Genomic DNA, 26,987 nt, shown 5'->3' with positions numbered 1-26,987 from the left:
TGTTGCAAATTGCTTTCCAGAATGGCTGGAGTTCACAAATCCACCAAGAGTGCATTAGTGTCTCAGTTTTTCCACATCTCCTCCAATATTTGTCATTTTTTTTCTATCATATTAGCCAATCTAATCTAATAGGTGGAAGAAACATAAACAGTTCTAAGAATATCTGAGAACACAGCAGCCCCTCAGATGAAAGTACCTGAAGAAAAACACATAAACTTCTGAGAGAACTGCGGAAAGCATGTACTTCAAAGGCAAAAATACAGGTTGATTTTAAAGATAGCTGCAGTGTATGGTTTCCCAGAGGCTAATTTACATATGACTTTTTTTAAACTCTGAATCAAAGAACTTTTCTGGGATAACTATGAAGCTATCAGTATCTTATCTAACAAAAATGTGGATTTGGGGTTTCTTTCAATCTAAGATAGAAATTGGTCACTACACCTTAGGATGCCCTGATTCTGAAATATTAGAAGCCAAAGTAGAAGCCAAGAAAGCATGGAAACCAGCATAAAACAAGTAGAAAGAAGGCAAAAGAAACCAGAGCAGCTGAGCCCCACTGACATCAGCTCACTGGGGACAGGAGGCTCTGGAGCTGATTTTGAGACCTAGTAAGATGGGAGGAAAGTTTTCATACTGAAAACTGATTGGAGAAAGTAATATCCTATCTTATACAAAGAGGATTGAATGCTATGCCAATACCACTGCATATACGCAGTAGAGTAGTGTGCTGATTACTTGGGATGAGCAAAAACTGGGATATGGTCTCATCGTAGGACAGCACTGGTAAGGCACATCTTATATTTCTGACTCAGCATATCTAATCTTGGCCACATAAAACCAGACTGAGCTGGTTTCCCCAACTGGTTTTTAAAGATGTAAGAAGTTGAAAAGTTTTAAAAGACAATAAATTTATTTTACTTTGTCTCAAGTAATTAGCATATCACTGTATTTATTTATCTGAAAACATGTTGTATCCTTCCTCCCTCCCACCCCCTATCCTCCCCACCCACCCCTCACCCCAAATCTTCATGAAGAAACAATTTCACTTTTATATTTTATTTTCAATACACCTAGCACAGTGCTTGGAAACTAGAAGACACTTAACACTAATATAAGTACTTAGTAAGTACTTCATTCAAGCTTGCTGACTGATTTCTATTGCCACAAATCAGAAGATGAAGGAATACATTTGTCAGTGATGAAATTAAGAAGGGTTTCTTTGGGGAGAGATTTTGAAGACAGAAAGAAACTGAATGCCATCTCATGGCTTTTTTAAATTGCCAGTACCATGCCTGGCACACAGTAGCATCTAATAAATGGTTGTTGATTGATTTAGAGATACCTTCTTCTCACTGCAAATTTTCCTTTAGCAAGTACTGTAATAACAGACAAAAAGACTGAAGTTTAAATTCTGCCTCAGATACATACTAGCTGTGTAACCCTGAACAAGTCTCTTAACCTGTTTGCCTCAGTTTCTTCATCTGTAAAAGAAGGATAATAGCACCTACCTCCCAGTAGATAGTAAGGATCAAATGACATAGTAACTGTAAAGTGTTTTGCAAACCATAAAGCTCTATATAAGATTCTAGCTATCATATAGCACTTTAAGGTGTACAAAGATTGACAGACAGACAGAGATAGATAGATAGATAGATAGATAGATAGATAGATAGACAGACAGACAGACAGATACAGTCTTATTGATCCTCTTAGCAACCCAGTGAGGTAGATACAAATTTTTACCTCAATATCAAGGCTTTCTGCCTTGAGACATCATTTTCATCAATACTGGGTAGCTTTATTTTGCAACCTGCACAAGGCATACATGCCTTTGAAGTATGAGAAGCATGGTACAGCAGACAGAGTTAGCTTATGAGTTAGGAAGGCAAGTTCAAATGGGGCCTCCAATACATATAGACTAAAAGATTCTGAGTAAATCATTTAACCCTTTATGCCCCAAGCAACTCTAAAACCATAAGCTGCAAAGTAGGTGACCCTCTGCACTGGTACAGAACTTCCTACACTAGTAAAATCACAGATCCAGTAAAAAAAAAATGTGAGCGGTAAACCTTGTTTACATTCAGTTGTTCATCCTTTGATCCTTCACCATGTTGTTTCACAATGTCAAAAAGATAAAAAGCTTTAGTTTGAATGCTGGTCAAATTCAAATGTATAGGGTCTTCAGTTTGGGTCTGATTCCCCAAAATCTTTTGTGGATAAAGTCTTTCATTCTCAACAGGTTGTATACTTTGTCTTATTATGGAAGATTATGACCATCATTAAAGCACTCTTTCTTTCTTTTACAAGCTACTTTTAAGGAATGACGTGTGACAGTAGAAGAATGAAACTTTGGAGGAGGGAGGAGAGTTAAACATATGATAACTTATACTTCAAAGTAAATTTTGTTCTTTAAACTAGTACTCTTGGGGAGTTATGCGCTTGTTCAATTGACACCCCATTGTCTGTAACATTTTTGGATTTCTTCCTTTGGATTATTAAAAGATCTCCATATATTTTGGCCTTAAAAAGGTTTTTCTGACTAGACTGCTAATGAAAACTGTCTATTTTGTTGCTTAAGGAGAAAAAAAGTCAAGGAATATTTAACAATCTGGAAAAATCGGTTTTAAGAACTGTGCAAAAAGCTCTCTTTAGCAGTCACATGAGGACTTTCTTACTACCTTACATGCCACCACTCTCCTCAATCTACACCTTTATAGATCCTTTATGATAACTCCCTTAAGCTTAGCTCTACTACCTCTCCTTCCCTCCCTTCTCAGCAGTTTCCAAAATTCAAAGAATTTTAGAACTAAAACAGACCTTAAAGACCATCTAGCCCAACTCTCTCTTTATATATAAGCAATGTTATAGAAATCGAAATTGTTAAAAGCACTGGATATCTTAAAGTTAAGCCTACATTGACAATATGGTGAAAATGTTGTTATTGTTGTTTAAAATATTTTCGCATCATAGACTGAACATACATATGCCAGTAGGTGCTGAGAGCTTTATCCAGAGCTAGAAGAATTTACATGCTCACACCCTCACACAATGTACCAAGTTAGCTAGACGACCTGAAACAGTAAATCAGTAATGCTTTAAATCTAAAATCAGTAATGCTTTAAATGTGACATTGTTGTCCTTGTAATACTTTTTAACAGCTGGGTTAAAATAACTTGAAATCCATTCTTCAAAAATAGCTCTATTCACTTATTTCAAGCCCAATTAATAAACACTGCTTTAAATTTAAAATCCCCTTCTGCATTACCTCCCAAAATAGGTATTGAGTGATCCTTACACACTTTAAATTGAAAACCATTCTTTAAAAATAGCTTTATTTGCCCATTTTGGGACCAATAAACAAACACTGGTTTTAATTTTAAATCTTCTGCATTACCTCCTAAAGTAAGTATTACATCATCTTAGATACTTTAAATTCAGGTTGAACTTTTTCCTTCTTAGAAAAGTAAATTCTAGGGCAGCTAGGTGGCACAGTGGATAGAGCACCGACCCTGAAGTCAGGAAGACCTGAGTTCAAATCCGGCCTCAGACCAAACACTTGTCACCAGCTGTGTGACCCTGGGCAAGTCAATAAACTCCAACTGCCTAAAAATTAAATAAATGAATGAATGAAAGAAAAGTAAATTCTGAAAGGCATCCCTTTCCAGAATAAGCTTGTTTCATCTACACTTAAATATGTGTTGATCAGTGTATCCACCACTTCTTAAATTATTTTCTTCAAAACATCAAGATGTTTAGCTTCTGTGTTCTCATCTGCACTGGCCATCTCTATGGTAATTTTAACATTAGGCAACTTTTAAAGCAATTGAACCAACCAACACCAACACTTGGCAATCAATGTTTCTTCACTAGCCACTTCATTTCCATTTTCTTTCACTTCCTTAAATAAATGTGAAGCTTTTGTCTGTTTGCACAGCAACAGGAATGCACGTTTAATTCAATCTTCAAACCACACAGCTAAAAGTTGCTCTATTTCTAGTATTAACACTTCTATTCCTTGTTTGTGAACCACCAAAAAAAAAAAAACTGCTGCAATTTTGCCTTTTTCTTTTATTGTGCCTGCACATTTTCCATATCATGAATTCCATATTCTAATATTTCATATTAGTTCACACATCCCAACAACTTCCTATCTTTGAATTACTATGGTCACATTTATACCATCAAATTTTTGTTCTGATGTAGCTTCTTCTTTCTTGTGCTGGCAACGTTTTCAACTGAAGTATTCTTCCTCTTGTCCATTGTATTAAGAGCTCTTTAAAATGTAGGGGTGTATCAAATCCCTCAACGAGGTTACACGTCATATTAACTGAATTGTGGCTCACATTAAATGGGACCTGGTATCATATTACAATTTAAACCCAATCAAATTTCATATTATTCAAACTCATTTTAATCATGCATGACCTATTCACATATGAATGAAATGGAATATTACTGAACCATAAGAAATGAACACCAAGAATTCAGAAAAACACAAAAAGTTATGTTATATTATATTAAAATGTTATGAACACAGTGAATCAAATAGTATCAAGAGAATAATAAATATGACAATAATGAAACAAACAAAAAAATTAAAATGAAGCCAGAGGCTAAGGCATTGTAATGACCAATACTGGCCCCAGAAAAGAGATAAGGAAAGTGTCCCTCAACTTTTAGTAGAGAGGTCAGGAACTATGGGTGAAGAATTTTGCATATACTGCTGGGCTTATAATCGCTGGGTCAGCCTGTATTGATTAACTGGCTTTTCTTTCCTATAATAGGAGGATTCATTTGATGAAAGGAATTAAGGTATATCCAGAAATAACTGTGATAAAAACAAAACATACCAGCATGGTAGAACGGAAAGAGAACTGACTGTGGAGTCAGTCAAATCCTGCTTATGACATTTAATATTAATGTCATTTTGAGCAAATCATTAGGCCACAGTTTCCCAAATTATAAAAGAAGAGGGTTCAACTAGATGACTTCCTCAATCCCTCCCAGTTACAAAGCTATGATTCTATGATCATTACATCAAAATAACATGGCTGTCCTATGGACACTCAGGAGACTTCCAATCAGGAGATGAACCACAGCACCAATTCTTTTGATGGTCTATTTATAAACAATCTCTACTCAGTAAATAATTTTGTACCACAAATACGTTCTCCAGTCCATACCCATATAACAGTTTATCTAACATGAGACTCAAACTGCAGCTCTGAAGCTATGTGCAACTCTTCATTTTGCATCCTACAACTCTGTCCATAAAACCCCTAATTTCTGGATTAGAATATGACCATACCTCATAGCAAAGACAACTGACCTGGAAAACAGATTAAGGAGATATAATTTAAGAATCACTAGACTTCGTGAAAGTCATAATCAAAATAAGAGCCCAGACATCATATTCAAGGGATCATAAAAGAAAACAGCCTAGATCTCTTAGAACCAGAGGGCAAAGTGAAAATTTAAAAAAAATGTCAGCTCCTAAAACTTCAAAATGAAAATTCCTTGGAACGTTAAAGTCAATATCTAGAGCTTTGAGGTAAAAGAAAAAATACTGCTAGCAGCCAGAAATAAAGAATTCAAATATCAAAGAGCCAGAGTCAGGATCACACAAGATTTAGCAGCAACCACCATAAAAAAAGTAGAGAGCTTAGAATACGATATTCCAAAAAGCAAAAGATAAAGGCTTAAAATTAAAAAAAAAAATTTACCCAGCAAAACTGAGTATATTCCTAAAGAGGGAAAAAAGTGGTCATTTAATACTACAGAGGACTTCCAAGCATTCCTTAAAAAAAAAAAAAAAAAAAAAAAAAAGACCAGAACAGTACAGAGATTTTGAAGTTCAAATTTACGAGTCAAGATAAACATAAAAAGGTAAATATAAGTTGACCAATCATAAGAGACTAAACAAGGACGAAGTATATTCTAATAGGGGGAGATGATGTCCCCTCAGAACCCAATATCATTAGGGGTCATAGAGGAAGTCAAATAAGATTGCCTAGGAGTGGTTTTGTTGTGTTTTGATAATCCCAAAAGAAGAAAGTAAATGGTGAGGAAAAAGGGGGAGGAGAGAAAAGAAAAAGAAAAGGTGGGGGAAATTATTTCATATAATCAAGTACTTTCTTAAGATCTATACAAACATGAAGTGACAGAAGAAAACAACTGACACTGGAACCTCACTTTCATCTGAACTGTCAAAGTAGAGAAGGCTATACACACCCAACTGGGTGCAGAAATAACACTTCATGCAAATCAAAACAACTCTGAGGTACCACATCACACCTATCAGATCAGCCAACATGACAAAACAGGAAAATGATAAATGTTGGAGAAGATGTGAGAAAATTTGAACAACAGTGCATTGGTGGTGGAGTTGTGAAAAGATCCAACCATTTCGGAGAGCAATTTGGAACTATGCCCAAAGGGCTATAAAACTGTGCATACCCTTTGACCCAGCAATAGCACTTCTAGGGCTATACCCCTGAGAGATTACACAAATGCGAAAAAGACCCACATGTACAAAAATATTCATAGCAGCTCTTTTTGTGGTGGCAAAGAATTAGAAATTGAAAGGATGCCCATCGACTGGGGAATGGCTGAACAAGTTGCGGTATTGGAATACTATTGTGCTATAAGAAATGATGAGTAGGCAGACTTCAGAAAAACCTGGAAAGACTTGTATAGACTGATGCTGAGTGAAGTGAGCAGAACCAGAACACTGTACACAGTAACAACCATGCTGTGCGATGACTAATATTGACTGACTTAACACTTCTCAGCAACACAAGGATCTAAGACATTTCCAAAGGCCTTATGATAGAAAATGCTATCCACATCCAAAGAAAGAACTACGGAGTTTGAATGCAGATCGAAGCATACTACTTGCTATTTTTTTCTTGTGTTGTGTTTTGTTTCCTCTTTCTGGTAGTTCCTCCTATTGGTTCTAATTCTTACTTACAACATGACTAATGTGAAAATATGTTTAATAGGAATGTATATGTATAGCCTATATCAGATTGCGTGCCGTCTTGGGGAGGGAGGGGGAGAAAAATTTAAAACTAAAAAGCTTGTGGAAGTGATTGTTGATAAATCAAAATAAATCAATTAAAAAATTTAAAAAAAAATAACATTTTACTCAACAGAGTGAAAGTGGAGAAGGAATGGGGGGAATAATAGAGAAAATAGTATCAGAGAGGAATTAATCATATGCAAAAAAAATCTCTAATCTGGAGAGTGGACCATGAAGAGGAGTTTAAAAAGAAAGAAGGGATGAGAATCTATGATTGGGCTCTAGGTAACGAAAAGATTAAAGGGACAGGAGAGCAGAAGCAAATCTAGAGCACTGGTTCTGAACACAGTATCATTTACCATTCTCTTCTTTAGAAGGGGGGTATCGATGTGAATGATATAAATTTACCCATAAAATGGAAGGCAGCAGACTATACTAGAGATCAAAATCCAAAAATACATTGTTTAAAAGAAACACAACTGAAACTTCACAGAGTTAAAATAAGGGGCTGGAGCAAAATCTATTATGCTTTAGTTGAAGTAAAAAAGGCAGAGGCCACAATCATGATCCAAATAAGGCAACAGCAAAAATATACAATTAAAAAATATAAACAAGGAAATTACATTATGCTGAAAGGTACCACAGAAAATTAATTCAGGGCAGTTAGGTGGGGCAGTGGATAAAGGACGGGCCCTGGAGCCAGGAGGATCTGAGTTCTAATCCAGCCCCAGACACATGATACTTGCTGACTGTGTGACCTTAAGCAAGTTACTTAACCCAGATTGCCTTGCCCTCCCCCCCCCCAAAAGATGAGCTCAATGATTTTAGAAAAACACGGAAAGACTTGCATGAAATAACAAAGAGTAAAATGAGCCAAACCAACAGAACGCTGTATATACACTAAGTAATTTTGACTATTATAGATAGCCAAATTAACAATAATGGACATATGAAGAAAGATACTATCTGCATCCAGAGAAAGAACTGATAAATAGAAGTATGCATAGAATAATTTCACACACACATATATATATACTTATTTGTGTCTAATGATAGCCATCTCTAGGGTGGGGGCAAAGGGGGAAGGGAAAAAAAAATTTAATTCATATCAACAGTAAATACATACGAACCAAACAGCATAGCACCTAAATACTTGAAGGAAAAACTAAATGAGTTGTAGGGAAAAACAGAAGGTAAAACTGTAATAGTGGGGGACATCAATGTACCCCTTTCACAAAAGACAAATCTATCCAAAAAATAAACAGAAAAGAAGTTAAGGACCTGATGAAAATTTTAGAAAAGTTAGGTATCATAGACATATGGTAATTACTGAATGGGAATAGAAAGGGCTATACACATTTCTCAGTTGTACCTGGCATCTTCACAAAAAAGATTATAAATCATATTAGGGCATACAAACTTCCCCAATAAATGCAGAAAAGGAGAAATACCAAATAAACCTTTTACATACCACAATGAAAGAAAAAAATTATATTCAATAAATAACCACTTACAAAATAATTACAGACTAAATAACTTAAAGAATGGGTTGGTCAAAAAAAGCATAAAAACAATACATAATTTAATTAAATGCAAAGACAACAATGAAGTAACATAAAAAGTTTAGGGATACAGTCAAAGCAGTCCTTAGAGGGAAATTTTTATCTCTTAACACTTTCATCAACAAAACAGATCAACAAGTTGAGCATGCAACTAAAAAAAAATTTGAAAAGCCAAATTATACATCAAATAGAAATCCTGAAAAATCAACGGGATTAATGAAACTGAAAGAAAAAAATTTTAATTAATAAATAAAATTAGGATGTTTTAAAAATAAAATAGACAAACCATTAGCTAATTAGATGCAAATCAAATTATCGGTATCAAAAATGAAAAAGGAGAACTTAAAGCAAATAAGTAAAAGAAATTGTTAGAAATTCCTTTGCCTAATCATAATTAAAATGCAATGGATGAATATTTACAAAAATACAAAACGCCCAATCTCAGAAAAAGAAACTGAAGAAGTCACAAAGGAAATCTTGAAGAAAAAAAATCACAGAACCAGATGGATTTATAAGTGAATTCTCTCAAACATTTAAAGAACAATTAATCCAACATTACATAAGCTGATTGAAAAAACAGGAAAGAGGGGCAGCTAGATGGTGCAGTGGACAGAACTCTGACCTTAGAGTCAGGAGGACCTGAATTCAAATCCAGCCTCAGACACTAGCTGTGTGACCTTGGGCAAGTCACTTTAAGTAACCTCCAACTGCCTTACCAAAAAGCAAAAAAACCCAAACAAACAAACAAACAAAAAAAGAGTACTACCAAACTCTTATGATATAAATATGGTCTTAAAATTAATACTAACGTGACAAAGAATAAAAACAGAGAAAGGGGGGCAGCTAGGTGGCGCAGAGGATAGAGCACTGGCCCTGGATTCAGGAGAACCTGAGTTCAAATCCGGCCTCAGACACATAACACTTACTAGCCTAGCTGTGTGAACCCGGGCAAGTCACTTAACCCCACTGCCTAACCAAAAAAAAACCAAAAACAAAAACAAAAACAGGAAACTACAAACCAACATCCCTAATGAATATTGATATAAAAATGTTAAAATATTAGGAAGGAATTTATAGAAACACACCACAAAGATTATACGTTATGAACATGTTGGAGTTATACCAGGAATGCAAGACTGGTTCAGTATTAGGAAAACTATCACCATAAAAGGCCATTTCAATAACAAGAACAAAAATCATATGATTATTCCATATGTAGAAAAACCTTTTAGTTGGTTTGGGGGGTTTTTTTGGCCTTTTTTTTCCCCAGACAATTGGGGTTAAGTGACTTGCCCAGGGTCACACAGCTAGTGACAAGTGTTTGGTCTGAGGCAGCATTTGAACTCAGGTTCTCCTGACTTCAGGGCCGGTGCTCTATCCACCGCGCCACCTAACAGCCCGTAGAAAAACCTTTTAACAAAATACAATATACACTCTTGTTAAAAAACAGGAATAAATGGATTTTTCCTTAACAAGATAAGTATTATCTACCTAAAATTAAGAGCCAGCATTATAATGTAATAGGGAAAACTAGAAGCCTTTCTATTAAAATCAAAGGTAAATCAAAGTTGTTCATTATCATTGTTACTATTTTATATAGCGTTAGAAATGCTGGCTAAAGCAATAACATAAGAAAAAGAAATTGAGAGAATAAGTATTGACAAAGAGGAAACAAAATGATCACTTTTTGCAAATGATACATGATGGTATCCTCAAAAAACCTTAGAGAATCAACTAAAGAACTAATTGAAACTATTAATAATTTCAGCAAAGTTACAGGATATAAAATAAGCCCAATGAAATCATAAGTATTTCTGCATATCACCAACAAATCCCAGCATGGAAATATAAAAAGAAAAACTACATTTCAAATAACTACAGAATGAATTTAATACATGGAAGTATACCTGCCAAGATATACATAGGAACTATATGAATACAAAAACCTAAAATCCTATGAAAACAAGAACCTAAACAAATGTAAAAATTAATTACTTGATCATAGGTAAGCCAAGCCAATATAATAAAAATGACAATACTACCTAAATTAATCTGTTGATTCAGCACCACACCAATCAAGCTACCAAAGGATTACTTAATAGAGCAAGAAGAAATAATAACAAAATTCATCTCAAGAAACAAAAGATAGAGAATTTCAATAATAATAATGAAAAAAGAGTGAAGGATCAAAGCCTAGAAGGACCAGACTTCAAACTATATTACACAGCATTAATCATCAAAGCTATCTGTTACCCGCTAAGGAATAGTGAGGTCAATTAGTGGAAAACATTAGATGCACAATACACAGAAGCAAATGAGCACAGTAATCTAGCGTTTAATAAACGCAAAGATCCCAGCTTTTGGGTAAAGAACTCACTATTTGACAAAAGCCACTGGGAAAACTAGAAAGCAATATGACAAAAATTAGGCATATACCAACATCTAATATACTATATACCAAGATAAACTTCAAATGGGTACACAACACAAAGAGCAATGTCATAAACAAATCAGTAGAAAAGAAGAAAGTATCTTTCAGAACTATGGATAAGAAAAGAATTCATAACCAAACAAAAGATAGAGAATAACAGAAGATAAAATAGACAATTTTGATTATATACAATTTAGAAGTTTTTGCACAAAACCAGTGCATCTAAAATTAGAAGGAAAGCAGGTAATTGGGGGAAAAAGTCTTTGCAGTAAGTTTATCTGAAAAAGGTCTTATTTATAATATATATGGAACTGATTCAAATTTTTAAGAATAAGAGCCTTCCTCAATTAAGAAATAAAGGACATGGGGGCAGCTAGTTGGCGCAGTAGATAGAGCACTGGACCAGGAGGACCTGAGTTCAAATCTGGCCTCAGACCAAACACTTGACACTTAGCTGTGTGACCCTGGGCAAGTCACTTAACCCCAATTGCCTAAACATAAAAAAAAGAAGAAAGAAAGGACACGAAGAGGCAATTTTCAGAGGAAAAAATCCAAACTATCTATAGCCATATGAAAAAATATTCCAAATCACTATTAATTAGTGAAATCTATACCTATCAGATTGGCAAAGATGACCAAAAAAAGAAAATGACAAACGCAGGTGGGACTATGAGGAAGTGGGCATATTAATGAACTGTTCTATCTGTTCTGGAAAACATTTTGAAACCATACCCCAAAAGTTACTAAACTATGCATACCCTTTGATCCAGTGACACCACAGAAATATTTTTTTTTTTAAAAAAAAGGAAGTCCCATATACACAAAAATATTTACATCTAGGTTTTAATTAGTTCAAATAAAGAATTCTTTGAAGTAGTCACATGCATTTGAATTCAAATAATCATGTAAAATATAGTAATTGGTTCCAGCCCAATTAAAATATACAGTGTGAATTAGAATAATGTGACCACTTAAGGGGAGTCTTTATTCACACTTATCAGGACCTACTTGTCTAGTAGTTCTTTTCATGGTGGCAAAAAACTGAAAACTAATGGGATGCCCGTCACTGGGTAATGGCCAAATAAATTAAGGTATATTAATTTAATGGAATAGTGTTATAGGGGATGGTTTCAGAGAAACAGGAGGAAGACCTGTATGAAATGAAGCAGAGGGATGAGCAGAACCAGGATAACAATTGATACTACACCAACAACAATGTAAAGACAAACAACTTTGAAAGACTACCCACCTCCTGACAGAGAGGTGATGGATTCAGAATGCAGAATGAGACGTATTTTTTGGACACAGCCAATGAGAGACTTTGGTTTTGCCCAACTATGTATATTTGTTTGTGCTTTTCTTTCCTTTTCAATAACGGAGGGAGGTATGAGAGAAGATAGATTTTTATTTAAAAACAAACAAAAAACACCTTTCTCCCGCCTTGGCTTTTGCAAAACAACTCTATCCTGGTTTTCCTTCTACTTCTGCAATGATTCCTTTGTTATTTTTTTTCTCCTCCAAAGGTTCATTCCTCAGCTTCTCTCCTTTCAGGAGTGAGTGCCAATTCCCTCAACTTAAATAATCATCTCTACGCTGATGATTCCCAAAGCTACAATTCCAAGCCTAACTTGTTACCCAGATTCCCACCTTATATTTTCAACAGAATACTAATGTTTTCTCTCAGTTTTCCTCAAATGCAACAAATTCAAAACTGAATTCATCTGCTCTCTCAAAAGCATCTCCCCCTCTCCATCACCCTATTTCATTTAAAGGCACCACCATTCTTCCAAGCACACAGGACCTTAAAATCACCTAATTTTCCTCTTCTTCCCCAATATCAATCACCATATCCTATTAATTCTTTCCTAGCATCAATCATTTTGACCCCTTTCCCCTTCATTTCTACTGCCACTATTCTTTGCCAAAGGCCTCATCACTATATGCTTGGAAGCACAGTTATTACACAGAGAAATATAGGGATCTAAGAAACATCTAATCCTCTTATTTTGCAATTAAGGAAAATGTAGCCAAAAGTTAGGCAACTTGTCCAAGGTCACATAGCTAGCCCGGACCTTAAGAGAGCCAGGACCCCACTCTTTTCATAAGTGGTCCCAACTGACCAATGCAATCTTATCACCCATTTAAGGTATACCTTGTTTAACTGTGCTTCCCAGATATGGTGTTTTTTACAAATTGAAGGTTTGTGACAACTCTGCATCGAGCAAGTCTATCAGTAAGTCCAACAAAATGTGCTCACATCATGTCTCTGTGTCATATTTTGGTAATTCTCACAACATTTCAAACTTGTTCATTATTATTATATCTGTTATGGTGATCTGTGATCAGTAATCTTTGATGTTACTATTGTAATTGTTTTGGGGCACCACAGATTGTGCCCACAGAAGACGGAGAACTTAATAAATGTTTTGCGTTCTGACTGCTATACCAACCAGTCATTCTCTGTCTCTAACCCTCTCCTTGAGCCAAACTATTCCCAGAGACCAAATGATATTGAAATTAGGCCAATTAACAGCCTCTAAGTGTTCAAATGAGAGGAAGAGTTAATCCACGTGGCAAACTTCACTGTTGTCTTATTTTAAGAAATTGCTATAGCCACTCCAACTTTCAGCAACTACCCTGATCAGTCAGTAACCATCAACATTGTGGCAAGACCCTCTACCTGCAAAAAGATTATGACTCACTGAAGGCTCAGATGATGGCTAGCACTCTTAGCAATAAAATATTTTTTTAATTAAGGTGTATACATTTTTTAAGACATAATACTATTGCACACTCAGTAGACTACAGTACAGTGTAAACATAACTTTTATAAGCACTGGGAAACAAAAAAAAAAATTCATGTAACTCACTTTATTGTAGTGTTCTGGAACCAAACCTACAATATATCTGAGGTACGTCTGTATTCTTCTCATGGAAAAGCTCTACTTTGATGAAACTGTTCTCCTTATTCACAGACTATGTCATACTATCCCCGAACCTCTGTACATATTCAAATTCCACCTGTATTTCATGTCTCTATCCAAATCATATTTCTTCCAAAAAATTTTACCTAACTACTCCAACCTACTCTCTCCCTACTCTCACATCAAGACGACAGCACAATGTAGTTTTTTACTCCTAGATCTAATGTGCTATTTGACCTTGAACAGGTCACCTTGTACTTCTTTGAACCACAGTTCTCTCATCTGTATATGAGAGGGTTGGACTGAAAATAATCTCTAAAATTCCTTCCAATTTTGAAATCCTATAATTCTTAAAGTATCTTTATTGTCCTTATCATTCTTTTTGGCAAAGAATCATTATGTTGCTTTATATAGTTTTTTTGCTTTACATAGTTTTCTTGTTGCTTCACATTTGTTCATTGTCTCTGAATGAGATTATGAGCTTTGGCATCGCCCTACAGATACTAGAAAAATAGAAAGTACTCAATAAATACCACAGAATCATAGAAGTTAAATTTGGAAGAGATTTTAGTGTTCTTATATACTAATCTATGTAAAAGTCGGCTATCAATACTGTCACAAGGGACTCACTATCTATTAATTCAGCCTACTCCATTTTTTTATCAGCTCAAACTATTAAAATGTTCTTCCATTCGTCAAGCTGAAATCTGCCTCCAATTTCTAGCTATTGCTCCTACTTCTATCCTATGAAATAAGAAAATTCAACTTCCATATGATAGCCCTCCAAAAATTTAATGACATCTATCTTTTTCCTCTCTCTCCCAAAATTAATATCCAATATTCATTAAATAATTCCTCAAAATACATTCTCTAATTTTTCAATGTCTCTTTTGAAATATGGCACCCAGAACAGAACATAATAATCCAAATGTGACACGGTTAATATAAAAAAAACAAGGATTTATATTTCTCTTGTCTTAGGACATTATTTTTCTATTAATCCAGCCTAAGATTACATCAGGATTTTTGGAAGCTACATTAATAAGGTTCACCTTAACACACTACTGGATTCAGTCCTTCACTCCATGATCCTGAATCTTGATTCTACTATCAAGGCTTCTTGAATCATCCTCTGAACTCCTAAAAATCTGTTTCTTTCTTATAAAGTTATACTTACTGTATTCTATTTTGTAATAGTTTTTGTGTGTGTGCACATCCTTTACTCTCTACTCTTAAGTTACTTGAGGGAAGAAATTATACCTTATTTGATTTCGTGGCACCTTCAAGATAAGTAAATACAAAATACTTACAAACATATCCCAGACAAAAGGAATAGTCTGTACAAAAGTTCAGAGGTGAAGAGACAGAACACTACGCATGGGAAACAGCAAGTAGGAGAGTATGACTGAAAACACAGAGAGTGAGAAGGTAAGTCACATGCAATCAGCCTGGCCAGAATCAAATTGTAAAAGGTTTTAAATGTCAAAAGCAGGAGTTTATCGTAACGGCAAAAGGGAGCCAGTAGAGCTTCTTAAGCAGAGGAGTGACATGGTTAGATCTATACTGGTGGATACTGAATTGGCATTACTCTAAGTAAGAGGTGATGAAATGCCTGACCTAGAGTGGTAGCTATGTGAGTAGAGAGAGAGAGAGACAGATATGAAAAATGTAACAGTAAAATCAATTAAGACTCGGCAAATTATATAGGTTATGGGAATAAGGGAGAGTGAAAAGTTGGGCATGACTGCTGAGTTACCAACTAGAAGAATGGTGAAGTCCTCAAAAGAATAAGAGAAGTTAAGAAGGGGAGTTTCTTGGACATATAGGGGGCCAAAGAAGGGGAAGAATGAACTCTGTTTTGGACATGTTGAGTTTGAGATGCCTATGGGACATCCAGTTGGAAATGTCCAGTAAGCAACTGGTGATGTGGTACTGGAGCTCATGGACAGATTGATCTGGCAGTCTTCCGCTCAGAAATGATCATGGTAACCATGAAAGCTAATGAGATCACTAAGCTAAAGAATATAGAAAGAGAAAAGAAGAGGACCCAAGGGAGAGCCTTGAGGGATACCCAGCATAAAAGGACAAAATAGGGATAAAGATCCAATAAAGAAACTGAAAAGAAGTGGTCAATTAGGTAGGAAGAGAACCAAAAGAGCAGTGTCACAAAAACCCAGGACAGAAAGAGTATTCAAGACAGCAATGGTCAAAGGAGGGAAATGGTGCAAAGAGGTCAAGAAAGATGAGGACTGAGAAAAGACCACTGGATTTGGCAATTAAGAAATAATGGTTGACCTTGGAGAGAACAGTTTCAGTTGAGTGCCAAATCCAAAAGCCAGACTGAAAGGGAATTACAAGTGAGAAGAAAGGAAGTGGTTGCCATTAGAGAAGAAGAATTTTTCTAGGTGTTTGACTGTGTAAAGGGTTAGAGATACACAAGGTGCTGGTATGAATGTCAAGGTCAAGAGCCAAAAAAAAGTCATCAGTTTTGTTTTTTGTTTTTTTAAATCTCCCAAAAACATGATCTTTCATGAATGTAACAGAAGTCACTAAAGGGCTTACAGAGTCCTCTCCACTGCGTTAACCTTTCAACTACACACTTGTAGTGTCTCAGGTGAAGAGAACATGTCTATTGTCTCTTTGAAATCCAAAAGGTAGAGTTCCTCTCAAAACTGAAATTCTGACAATTTAAAATGGGCCAATGGAGAAGGAAAAAAGGAGTTGGCTCTCTGTGGCTACTCCTGACTTTTTAATCTGCCTTTCCCTTTCCTTTCTCTCCCTAGAGATCTGAGTTCCCCAAAACTCTATTTTTGGCATTCTTCTCCTCTATATTTTTGGCATTCTTCTCCTCTTCCCTGGTGAACTAATCGACTTTTACAGCTTCAAATGTATTTATGTAAATGTCTACAAAATCTATAGCCTCAGGATTACTTCTTTATCTAGTTCCATACTCTCACTTCCAACTGTTAACCAGGTTGTCTCAACAGTACCTAACTCAATATGTTCAAAACTGAGCTCACTGTATCTCCCCAAAAACTTACTCTTCCTCCTGTCTTCCCTATCTTTCTTAATAGTACTACCCTTCTCAGTCACTCATACTTGAAATTTTGGAGGTATTTAAGACCCTATCATCACTGTCTATTAGATATCTACTACATCTCCTGTATCTGTCCCCACCTTTCTAATGTCACTGACACCGTGCTACTTCAGACCTCATTAACCTTTGCCTAAACTATTATAATAGCATTTAACTCCCTACCTCTAGTTTCTTAATACTCTAATCCAAGGGTTTTAAACTGGGATCCATAAACACTTTTAAAATTTTATAGCTGTATTATAACATAACTGATTTCCCTTATAATGCCATTAATTTTATTTTGTTAAAAACATTATTCTGAGGAATCCAGAACCTTCAACAAACTGCCAAAGGGGTTTTTGATATTAAAAAAAAGTTGAGCCTCTGCTCTACTGCATCCTGCATGCTATCGGATCAAAGAATCGTATGATACTGAACTGGAAGGGACCTTAGAAAATCATTCAGCCCTCATTTGAAAGAAGAAAAAAACTAAGGCCCAAGAAGGCAAAGAGAATCACCCAAGATCACAAAGATAGTAAGCAGAAGAGCCAGGATTTGAACCCAAGTCTTATCTCTCCAAACCCAATGATTTTTCCACTGTACTGTGAAGCTTCTATTGATACTCCCAATAGCTGAATTCTAAATCCAAGTTACTGGGCAAATATAATTTGCAAATGTAAATAGGCAACAAATTGGCATGAATGTTATTTGTGTATTTCAGACTGTGGCAATTAAATTAATGTGCCTTGCTAACCCACCAGGTATATAACCTTCCACTCCTGCTCCCAAATGTAATCAAGGCACTTTCTGATTGACTGAGTGACTGACCTTGCAGCCAAAAAAACCCCATGCTAACTACTGAAAAAAGTTGAAAATTCATTCAAGGATCTTCACAATCTGGCTTAAATGTATCTTTCCAGTCTTATCTCACTTCTACCACCCTTCAGGTGAACTACACTTCTAACAACTGGACAATTTTCCTCTCCCCAAACATTCAGGGCTTTATAATCTCCATGCCTTTACTCACACCATTCCCCACACTTGGAGTGCACTTCCTTCTTGACCCCAAATTTCCCCCACTGAAATCCTACCTATTCTTCAAATATCCACTCTTCTGTGAAATCTACCTGGCACATAGTAAGTGCTCAATAAATGTTTATTGATTAACTCCTCCTCCCAGAACTATTTGTTCCTTCCTCTGAAGTCTCACAGAATTTTGTTTTTGCTTTTCACATATTAATCACACATTATTTTACATTACATTTTGATCCACTTATTTTTCTTTTGCCTAGCAGACTTTAAACTCCTTCAGAGCCATATGTAATTTTCATCTTTGTATTCCCCCCCTCAGTATCTAGCATAATAGTAAGCAGATAGTGAAAACTCAATAAATATTTATTTAATTAGTTTTCATCAAGCTTCTGAGCTACTGTCAGTAATTTTTGAAGGTAGTGGAGAATATGAAAGATGTGGAAGAATGAGATGTAAAATATCTTTCCAATTTTCAAAAAGGGAAAAAAAGATATTTCTACAAATTATAGCCCAGTAAGATTAATCTTGACTTCCAGTAAAATTCTAGCAAGATTACTTAGACAGATAACATGCAAGCATTTAGACAGAGATCATAGGATAGATTTACGGCTGAAAGGGACCTTAAGAGGCCATTTACTATAAGTTTTTCATTTTACAGATGAAGAATCTGAGGCCCAGAGAAGTGAAGTGACTTGTCTGAGATCAGACAGGGACTGACAGAGGTGAGATGCAGACCCAGGTTCTTTTATTACAAATCCACCCCCCTTTCCACGGCACCATGCTGCTTCCCAGGCACACTAAGTACAGCAACATCAGGTCACTTCTTCATTTCCATTTTTACCAGTATTGAGATGAAGAATAAAAGAAACAAATACCTACTATGTGCCAGGCACTGTGCCAAGCACTTTACAAATATTACTTCACTTGATCCTCACAACAACCCTGCGGAGGAGGAGCTATTATCCCCATTTTACAGTTGAGGACACTGAGGCAGTCAAAGGTTAAGTGACTTGCCAAGGGTTATACAACTAGTAAGTGTCTGATACAGGACTCCAGGCCCAGTGCTTTATAAACTGTGCCACCTAAGCTGCTGCAGATATAGTTTATAGTCATTTCAACAAGCTATTTGACAAAGTTGTTAGTGATAAACTTGTAAAAAACAGGAATGAATGTAAGCCAGATCATAACAGAGTTAAGAGGACTTCATTGAAGGTACTTAAACAACTGCATCCAAAGAGCATGTTGAACAATGGATCAATGTCAACCCTGAAGAAAGTCCATAGTGCTAAACTATAGGACCCTGTCCTCAACACAACAATGAATTGGATGAAGATGAAAATGGCATGCCTATATCAAATACAAAAATATTTCAAGCTAAAATAATAGATAAAATATAACATGCTGAATTCAATCAGGATAAATGTGAAGCTCTGCACTTGAGTTTAAAAACCCAAATACAAAATGGAAATTTGTTTACTGGTAGTTCATATGAAAAAGATAGATTTTTTTTCAGTTAATTATGAGCTCAAAAGAATCAACAGTGATGTGATGCCAAAAAAAGCTCGTGTGATCTTAGGCTACGTTACAGAAATACAGTATAAGGTATAAAACAAGAGAAGTACCAGTCCCCTGTCTTCTATACTGACTAGACCACAACTAGAATACTGTTTTCAGTTTTGAGCAGCATATTTTAAGAGGAACACTGACAAAATAAAGTGGATCCATTCAAAGGTTAATCAGAATGGCGATGAGCATGAAATAATGGCACAAGGGAAAAAAAGAAAATAATAACAAGAGTAATACTGAACATGTATATTGCATTTTAAAATTTGCAAAGCACATTACAAATATTATCTCATTTTATCCTCATAACCCTAGGAGGGTAGGTGCTATTATTGACACCATTTTACAGTAAAGAAACTGAGACAAATAAAGGTTAAAGTGGCTTGCCCAGGTTCACACAGCTAATAAATGTCTGAAGCCACATTTGAATTCAGGTATTCCTGACTCTCAAATCCAATCCTCTATCCACTGCACCACCTAGATGCCCCCAAAAATGTGATGTTTATAGCCTGAAGAAGATTTAGAGGACTGAACAGGGCTTGAATATTTGAAGGGTTATCATGAGAAAAAGGAATTAGATTTATTCTGCTTAGTTCCAGAAGACAGAACTGGAACCAATGGATAGAATATAGATAGGTAAATATCAGTTCAACATAAAAACCAGCCAGATAAACTAACAACAGAGTGGGATGTCTAATGACTAATAAGTTTCCCACCATTGGACATGTTCAACTAAAGGATAAATGACCACTTGTTAGAGATGTCGTAGAAGGGATTCTTGGACCTAAAATGAGGCTGGACTAGATGACCTCTAAGGTAGCTTTCAACTCTTAATATTCTTTGATTCTATTATTCTTTCAAAGTGGAACAAAGAAATTGTCCCAATAAATGAAATACAAATACCAAAATAAGAATTTTTAAGACTAAGAAATAATTGAGTGCCTGCTGCATGCAGTAAGCTGTACTTTACTTAAATACTTTATGATCAAAGAACAAATATATGTATATAATTCATAATAACTAGAAAACTAGCATGAAGCCAAGGAAATTGAATTTGTGTTCTAAAACTGTTGGTCACAATCTAATGACTGATTTTAACTTTTTCACTCTACCAAAAAAACTCTCTGGAAATAAAAATATACCAGTTAAAGGTACATTATGGTCAATCATCAGAACTATAGCACTCAATTGGACATGTGATAAGCTTCCTCATCTGTAAAATAACAGTTTGACAAAATGAGCTAAAATCCTTTCTAATTCTGAAATTCTAATTCTAATTCTGACTAACTTTGGATGTGATGGAACATAAATTCCACAAAGCCAACATACTAATTCCAAATAACCCAACAAGGCAACAAATGACTTTCTTCCTGTAAAAGAGATTCTATCCCTGTCACCATACTTCAGAAATTCAGGGTACACTTCCTTGGTTAGGTACTAGGATTGTAGACCACCTAAAGAAAACTGCGGCAGTGCAGTAGCGAAAATTTTAATAACTACACAGCAAAGAAACTTACTGAGTACCTATAAGCTAACTCTTCTGAAAACAGAACACAAGACAGTGGCTTAAACTGCAGCAGGTAGGTTTCAGGTCAGACATAAGAAAAATTTTTCTGATAGTGTTAGAAAACAGAAACCTAGTGACCATACTCAGGATTCATATCTTACCACTTTCATTGCTAATCTTCTCACATGCCTCTGCAGAGGATGAAGATTCCTTCAAGTATGGATGATCATCCCGAGAAGCTGGCCCTGGCCTGAGTGCAATTCTCTTCCCCCTCCTCATGCAAGTTCCCTGGATTTTTCCTTTAGCAATAGGAATATTACAAGGCTGAGAGGACTCCAGGGAAGAAAGGTTGATTTCCTGAGTGTTGGGAACATCAATAGCTTCTAGGATTGCTACATCTATGTCCTGAGCAAGCAACCTGGAGGCAGATGGATCCTCCTTACAAGTACGGTCACCAGCATCCTGCATAGGTTGCACATCCAAGCCTGGTGTTCTGACATGGCTCAGCCCCCAGGGTAAGGACACTGTGCCCAAGTCTGTAATTTGGTCAGGTTCTGGAGTAGTAGCTGTTTCTAGGTCTAAATGGATCTCCTCCTGGCTGTCTTTACGCTGAGGGGATGATATCAAAGTAGTTCTTCTCTTCTTACAAGGAAGCATTTTAAAGGTAAGCAGAATCCCAGTTCTGCTCCATCCTGAAACGATAAGAACAAGTACTCAACATTCCCATGCTAATTAGTGATAATCATTAACACCTCAAAGAAATACAGTGCTACTATATTCATGATACACATGCATCCCCATTAAATGAACTAATTCCCTTGAACAAAAGCACCTGTCAGTGTTCTCTTCCCTGAACTACAAGCAGAACCCATCTACTCCTCAATTAATCCCAGCACTATACAAGGACTGATATGCACACAGTTCTGCACCATATTATTTTGCTTTCATGTAATGTTTTCAAAGCATTTTTGTGTCTAGATTAACAAATCCAGAGGCCTTTAAAGATGGAAGAAGTATTTTTCAGATGCAGATTTCTTCCATAACAATAGGAATAAATATAAAGCACTGAACTTTACATTTATGCTAAAAAAAATTACTACTCAAATTTTAAAATGGAAAAAATATGATTTAGAAGTTCATATGAAAAAGACCTAGGGATTCAGATGAATGCAAACTCAAGATGCCTCTCAACAGACTGACTATTTTAAAAGCTAACACAAACTTAGGCTGCATTAAGAGAAGTGTGTAGTATAAGACAAGGTAGAGTAGCAGTCCTGCCACACTACACTGGTGAGAAAGGGGCATTAACAAGTTGGAAAACGATCAGAAGAGAACAACCATGATGGTGAAGTAAACTATGTTATAAGGACTGGTTAAGAGAATATACACTATTTAGACTAGAAAAAGGACCAAAGGGGAACAGGATAGCTGTCTTCAAGTAATGGCTATTACGAGAAAGATTAATTATACTTTATGTATATTCAAAGGCCAGAACTAGGACCAAGTGAGGGAAGTTACAGGAAGGAAACCAGTTCAATATAAGAACTTTATAACAATTAGAGCTCTTTAAAAATGTAATGAGTTGCCTTGTGAGACATTGAGTTCACTCTGCTGCATAGTAATCAAGCAGAATCTTAAAAGACCATCTGGTCAGGTATTTGTTGAAAAGACTCCTACACAGGGATGGTTCGACAAGATAATAACCTAACAAGTCCTGTCTGCTAGCTCTTAGATTCTAAATTGTAATGTCATATGAGAAACAGAACAGCACAAATAATGAAGAGGGAAAAGAGAGCCATTCTCTATGTCAGGAAGCCCTAGATTCAAGTTTGACACGTACTAACTAGATGTGTTACCTCGGCAAGTCAGTTAACCTCTCAATGCCCCCCAGAAAATTTTCCAAGGCTGTAAGTTCCAGAACAGTTTTCAGTCTGCACTGGTAAAAAGTTTCCTCAGAGGGAGTTTGCTGAACTGATGAAATCATGGGTCAGGACTCCTCCTCCTCCTACATACACCTATACACACACAGGATTATTCCCAACTCCTTTTTACAGATGAGGACACGGAGCCCTAAAGAGACTGAGTGACTTGCCCCAAGTATCAGTACTGGGATCGAAACCTGGGTTCCTCCTACTCTAATCTAGTTATCTTTCTATTGCACCAAGTAGATAACATCTCACGGGCTCAATAAACACTCAAACTTTCAGCAATATGACGATGGAAGCTGGGATGAAGATATTCTAGCCTAGTATTTTACAGCACCACAAAAGCAACGTAACGTAGTTACTTGCCCAAAGTTAATCTGTCGAAGGAACTTGGACTGGGACCCAGGGGCCAAGCTCCCAGCACCTCAATAGCATACACGGGGAGTCGGCTCCCAAAGAAGTCACCTGGTCCCTCGGGTACTGTGGCCTCACAGGAACAAACAGAGGAGGCGACTGCACTGCCCGCTGGAGCAAGGCCTCAGGGTCCCTGTTCCTGGAAAGTGGCTTCAGGCTGGCGTTCGCCCCCCAGCACCTTCCCAGGCAAGGCAGCCTCCTCACGCCTCCGGGCCTCAGCTTCTCACAAGCCCCCTCAGGCGAATGCTGACCCCCAAAGTCCACCAGGTGACCCCTGACCCCTAACTCCCGCCTCCCACCGTCCCTCACACATCCTATTTGGTGCGTCTGTTCTCAGCTCCTTCACTCTGTCTCTCTTTCCGTGATCTACACTCCCTGACTTCCACCCCGGAAGTCCCTTTCCCTCGCTCCCGCCTGACTCTTTCCCGCCCGGACCGCGCGACCCAGGCACCCTCACCGGCCGGCCTGAGCCCGCGGAAACTCCGCTCAGGCCACTACCGGAAGTCACTCGGCGTCTGGGACGGACGTGCGCGCCCCCGAACCGCGTGCCTGGAGGTTGGATCGAAACTGAGCATGCGCTCACGTCGGCCGACATCTTGAGTCAGGGCAAAATGAAGCCAGAGCTGACAAGTTTGTCATTGGTGAAAAAGTTAAAGGCACCTGGAGCCTCATTTTCTTCCCTATCTCCCACTCAACTGAGAGCTGATATTTTGAGGTGCACGAGGAGTGCTATTTGCTCACCATTAAGCATATGGCATGCAGGATTTGGGATCTGGAGAATTGAGAAGTAAAGTGTTAACTTAAATGGTTTCCAAATACAGTACCTTTCCTGGAGCCAAATCTGTGGGACCTTGGAAAAAGATTCAGGGACTGTTTTAAATCAAAAATACATCAAATATTGATGTATTTATGCATTATGAGCTCCTACAAGGACCTAGCTCCGTACTAAGTCCTACATGTATATGAAGAAAGTATAAAACACCATCCAAATATCTTATACTAAGATTTACTTAAAATCTTGGTGAATTCCGTAGTTTTTTAAGCAGGATCTTAAAGGCCAAATTTCCGTAGCTAAAGTGATGCTGAGAGTTGGTGTAAGGAATTATTTTCGAGGGAAGTGGTTCTGTTTGGGAGTGGTTTTTGTTTTTATTTTGTAAACCTATATAATAACGTGATCCCTAGAAGGATAATTGGAGAGAGGATATTCTAAATCCTGAGGACGTGATTTTTTTAATGCGCAGCTTTGGTGGTTTGGTCCTTTAATCGCTAACATCTAGAGTTTAGGAAGGGTTCCATAATAACACTGTGGTCACAGAAATGCACCGAAACAGCAATGATCTAATCAATAATGGAATTCAAACAGTCTGAAATTTGTTTTTCCACTTCTCAGTGTTCCTTGTCACCCAGAACATTCTGCTACTATTTTAAGACCTAGTCATCCGAGCAATAGGATTTCCTATGATAATCAAGGAAAGGAAGATTTAAATTGCCAGTCTCCTCCTTCTGGCCTCCAGATTTTTGCACTTTTCCCAGAATACTCGTAAAAAGGCGGGGCCTTTACCCCAGGAGCTTCGAAACTAGGCGTGGTCTCTTCTTCGGTATGTTTCGGAAAGTAGAGGGACCTCTGGTCTGAGATTGTTCGGAGAGAGGAGGAGGAAGGTTCGGAAAAGGGCGGAGCTTACGTCGCATCAGGACCAGTCTGGCTGCACCTGCATCTTTTAGCTCAGAGCATCCCTAGAGCATCTTAGGTGGACCCGCAGCTGGCACAGTGAAGCCAAGCCATCGCAGGAGAAGTCTTCCTTCTCTATTGCCCATATCGGCATCTTGCAGCTGCGGCCTTTGCAATAATAGAGGGGTGCAGGAGTTCTCAGGAAGCTGGGAACCCATTTACAGCAAGTGCTGCTGATTACGCCATGGCCGAGATCACCAATATTCGACCCAGCTTTGGTGAGTGGGGTTCAGGGTTGGGGAAATGAAGCAGGGGGTGGTTGGAACCATAGCAGAGATGCTAGATCCTAACTGCTGAGTAATGAGTTTGACCAAGAGCAGGGCCCTGGCAGTGTCCGACCCAGAAAAACCTAGGCCAGGAATGCTGGGCAGCCAGCAATGGACAGAACCTGGACCTTGGAGATGTGGACCGCAGGAGTGGGCAAGGCCAGGACTGGCACCAGACCAGAGCTAAGTAGTGGGGGGTGGGGGTGGGAGAAAGGTTTGAAAACCTTTCCTGGGTCACTGTCAGCACTGGGAGAGGTGAGAAACAAGAGGTGCACAGCGTAATTGAACCTCTCCTTTTGGGGTGCAGGTATGGGGAAGCCAAACCCTCCCCCTTAAGGCACGAAGGGCGGTGTCCCTTCCCCTCCCTACATCATAAGGCTGCAGGGGAGGGAGGTGGCACTGGAGATGGGGTATTAAGATGGCAGCTTGGGGATTGTGGGCTGAGTGGCTGGCAGCCAGGGGAGGCGGCCTCCCGGGAGTGAGGTTGGGGGAGGGGGTGCAGGAGAGGAACAGCTCCGAGCGGCTCTGCTGGACCTCTTGGACTGAGGGGCTGGGCTGCTCTCCCGGTGGCCTCATTCTGCATAGTAATGGTGGGGTCTGCCCAATGCTACCTAATGGCGTTTGGCGATGCTGGGCTGAGGGAATGACGTGATGTCTATTTCTGGGCCTCCTGGCTGCGCCTCGACTCTCCTTCCCCGGGCCTTTGTTCCCCGGGTCCCCCGGGCTGGCTCTTGGAGAGCGGCAGGAGGGGGATTCGAACCAGCGCCAGAGGGGCCGGAGCCGAAGCTGGAGGAGGAGGGGCGGGAGAGGCCTGAGCCCGGGGGAGGCCGCTTTGTGTACCAGAGAAAGCATTACGTCATCTCGGATCGGCCCGTCCCGGCCCAGCCCCACTTGGCCCCTGCTGGATAAGCTACGGCCCTGGGGGAGGGGAGAAGAGAAGAGAAGAGGGATGAGGTTGGGAAGGGAGGAAGCAGCCTTTTTCCTGTATGAGAGAGTCCCACTATTTGCTAGCGGACAAACCTTTAAGCTCCCAACTTTCTCAGTCTCCACTGCCCTGAAGAAGGAACGTCCCTATGTTCCCTATTGGTTTACCCTCCTGATGGAATGGTAATCAGGAGTGGTGAACAAGAGAACTTGTCTTTCCTCACGAGAGTCCCTTCTGTCCAGGAAGCTTGGTCATCAAGCCTTGAATGACCAGAGTGAGGACGACTGAAAGTGTTGCTTGGATTTGGTGACTTTCCCCACTCCCAAGTTTGAGGCCTTTGAAAGTGGGTCTAGGCTCAAAGGGCACAAGGAGGAAGGTATACAGTTTTAAAAATAATAATAAAAATCTATCTTGTAGAGTTTTTACACTTGTACCACTTCATCCCAGAGAAATCTCCAAATCCAAATCATTGACTTTATTTCCTTCTCCCACATCACCTGCATCTCCAGCTTCCTGTTCCACATTTGCAGTCATGTACTTCACCTTGGGGATGTCAATGATCTTCTCATCCTGTTACTTCTTCTTGTGACTCTGACTTCTTCCCTCTACTAA

At 38.0% G+C, this 26,987-nt stretch overlaps 2 protein-coding genes across 8 annotated transcripts in view; one reads left to right on the top strand and one right to left on the bottom strand.

Annotated features, from left to right (window-relative positions):
- GON4L (gon-4 like) overlaps positions 1 to 23,964 on the bottom strand; it is an 83,073-nt gene extending 59,109 nt beyond the window's left edge. For 2 of the 6 annotated variants that reach the window (XM_027871219.1, XM_027871220.1), the window contains exons 1-2: positions 23,408 to 23,730; positions 21,278 to 21,808 (exon numbers count right to left, since the gene is read on the bottom strand). In XM_027871219.1, coding sequence (XP_027727020.1) covers positions 21,278 to 21,773 — 496 coding nt within the window. In that variant the 5' untranslated portion in view covers positions 21,774 to 21,808; positions 23,408 to 23,730. Of the gene's footprint in view, positions 1 to 21,277; positions 21,809 to 23,407; positions 23,732 to 23,912 lie in introns of those variants that run through there. The other 4 variants (XM_027871217.1, XM_027871216.1, XM_027871218.1 and 1 more) reach the window with 4 other exon arrangements.
- A 1,044-nt stretch (positions 23,965 to 25,008) lies between these two features.
- The window catches only part of SYT11 (synaptotagmin 11), a 28,084-nt gene continuing 26,105 nt past the window's right edge, over positions 25,009 to 26,987 (top strand). The window contains exon 1 of one of the 2 annotated variants that reach the window (XM_027871842.1): positions 25,009 to 25,402. In XM_027871842.1, the coding sequence (XP_027727643.1) occupies positions 25,369 to 25,402 (34 nt within the window). In that variant the 5' untranslated portion in view covers positions 25,009 to 25,368. The remainder of the gene's footprint in view (positions 25,403 to 26,987) is intronic. The other variant, XM_027871841.1, reaches the window with a different exon arrangement.

Source organism: Vombatus ursinus, unplaced genomic scaffold (assembly GCF_900497805.2).
Source record: "Vombatus ursinus unplaced genomic scaffold, bare-nosed wombat genome assembly UNPS02014798.1, whole genome shotgun sequence".
NCBI lineage: Eukaryota > Metazoa > Chordata > Mammalia > Diprotodontia > Vombatidae > Vombatus > Vombatus ursinus.
The sequence above is the reverse complement of the archived record's forward strand: the minus strand, read 5'-3'. Positions and strand labels throughout refer to the sequence as shown.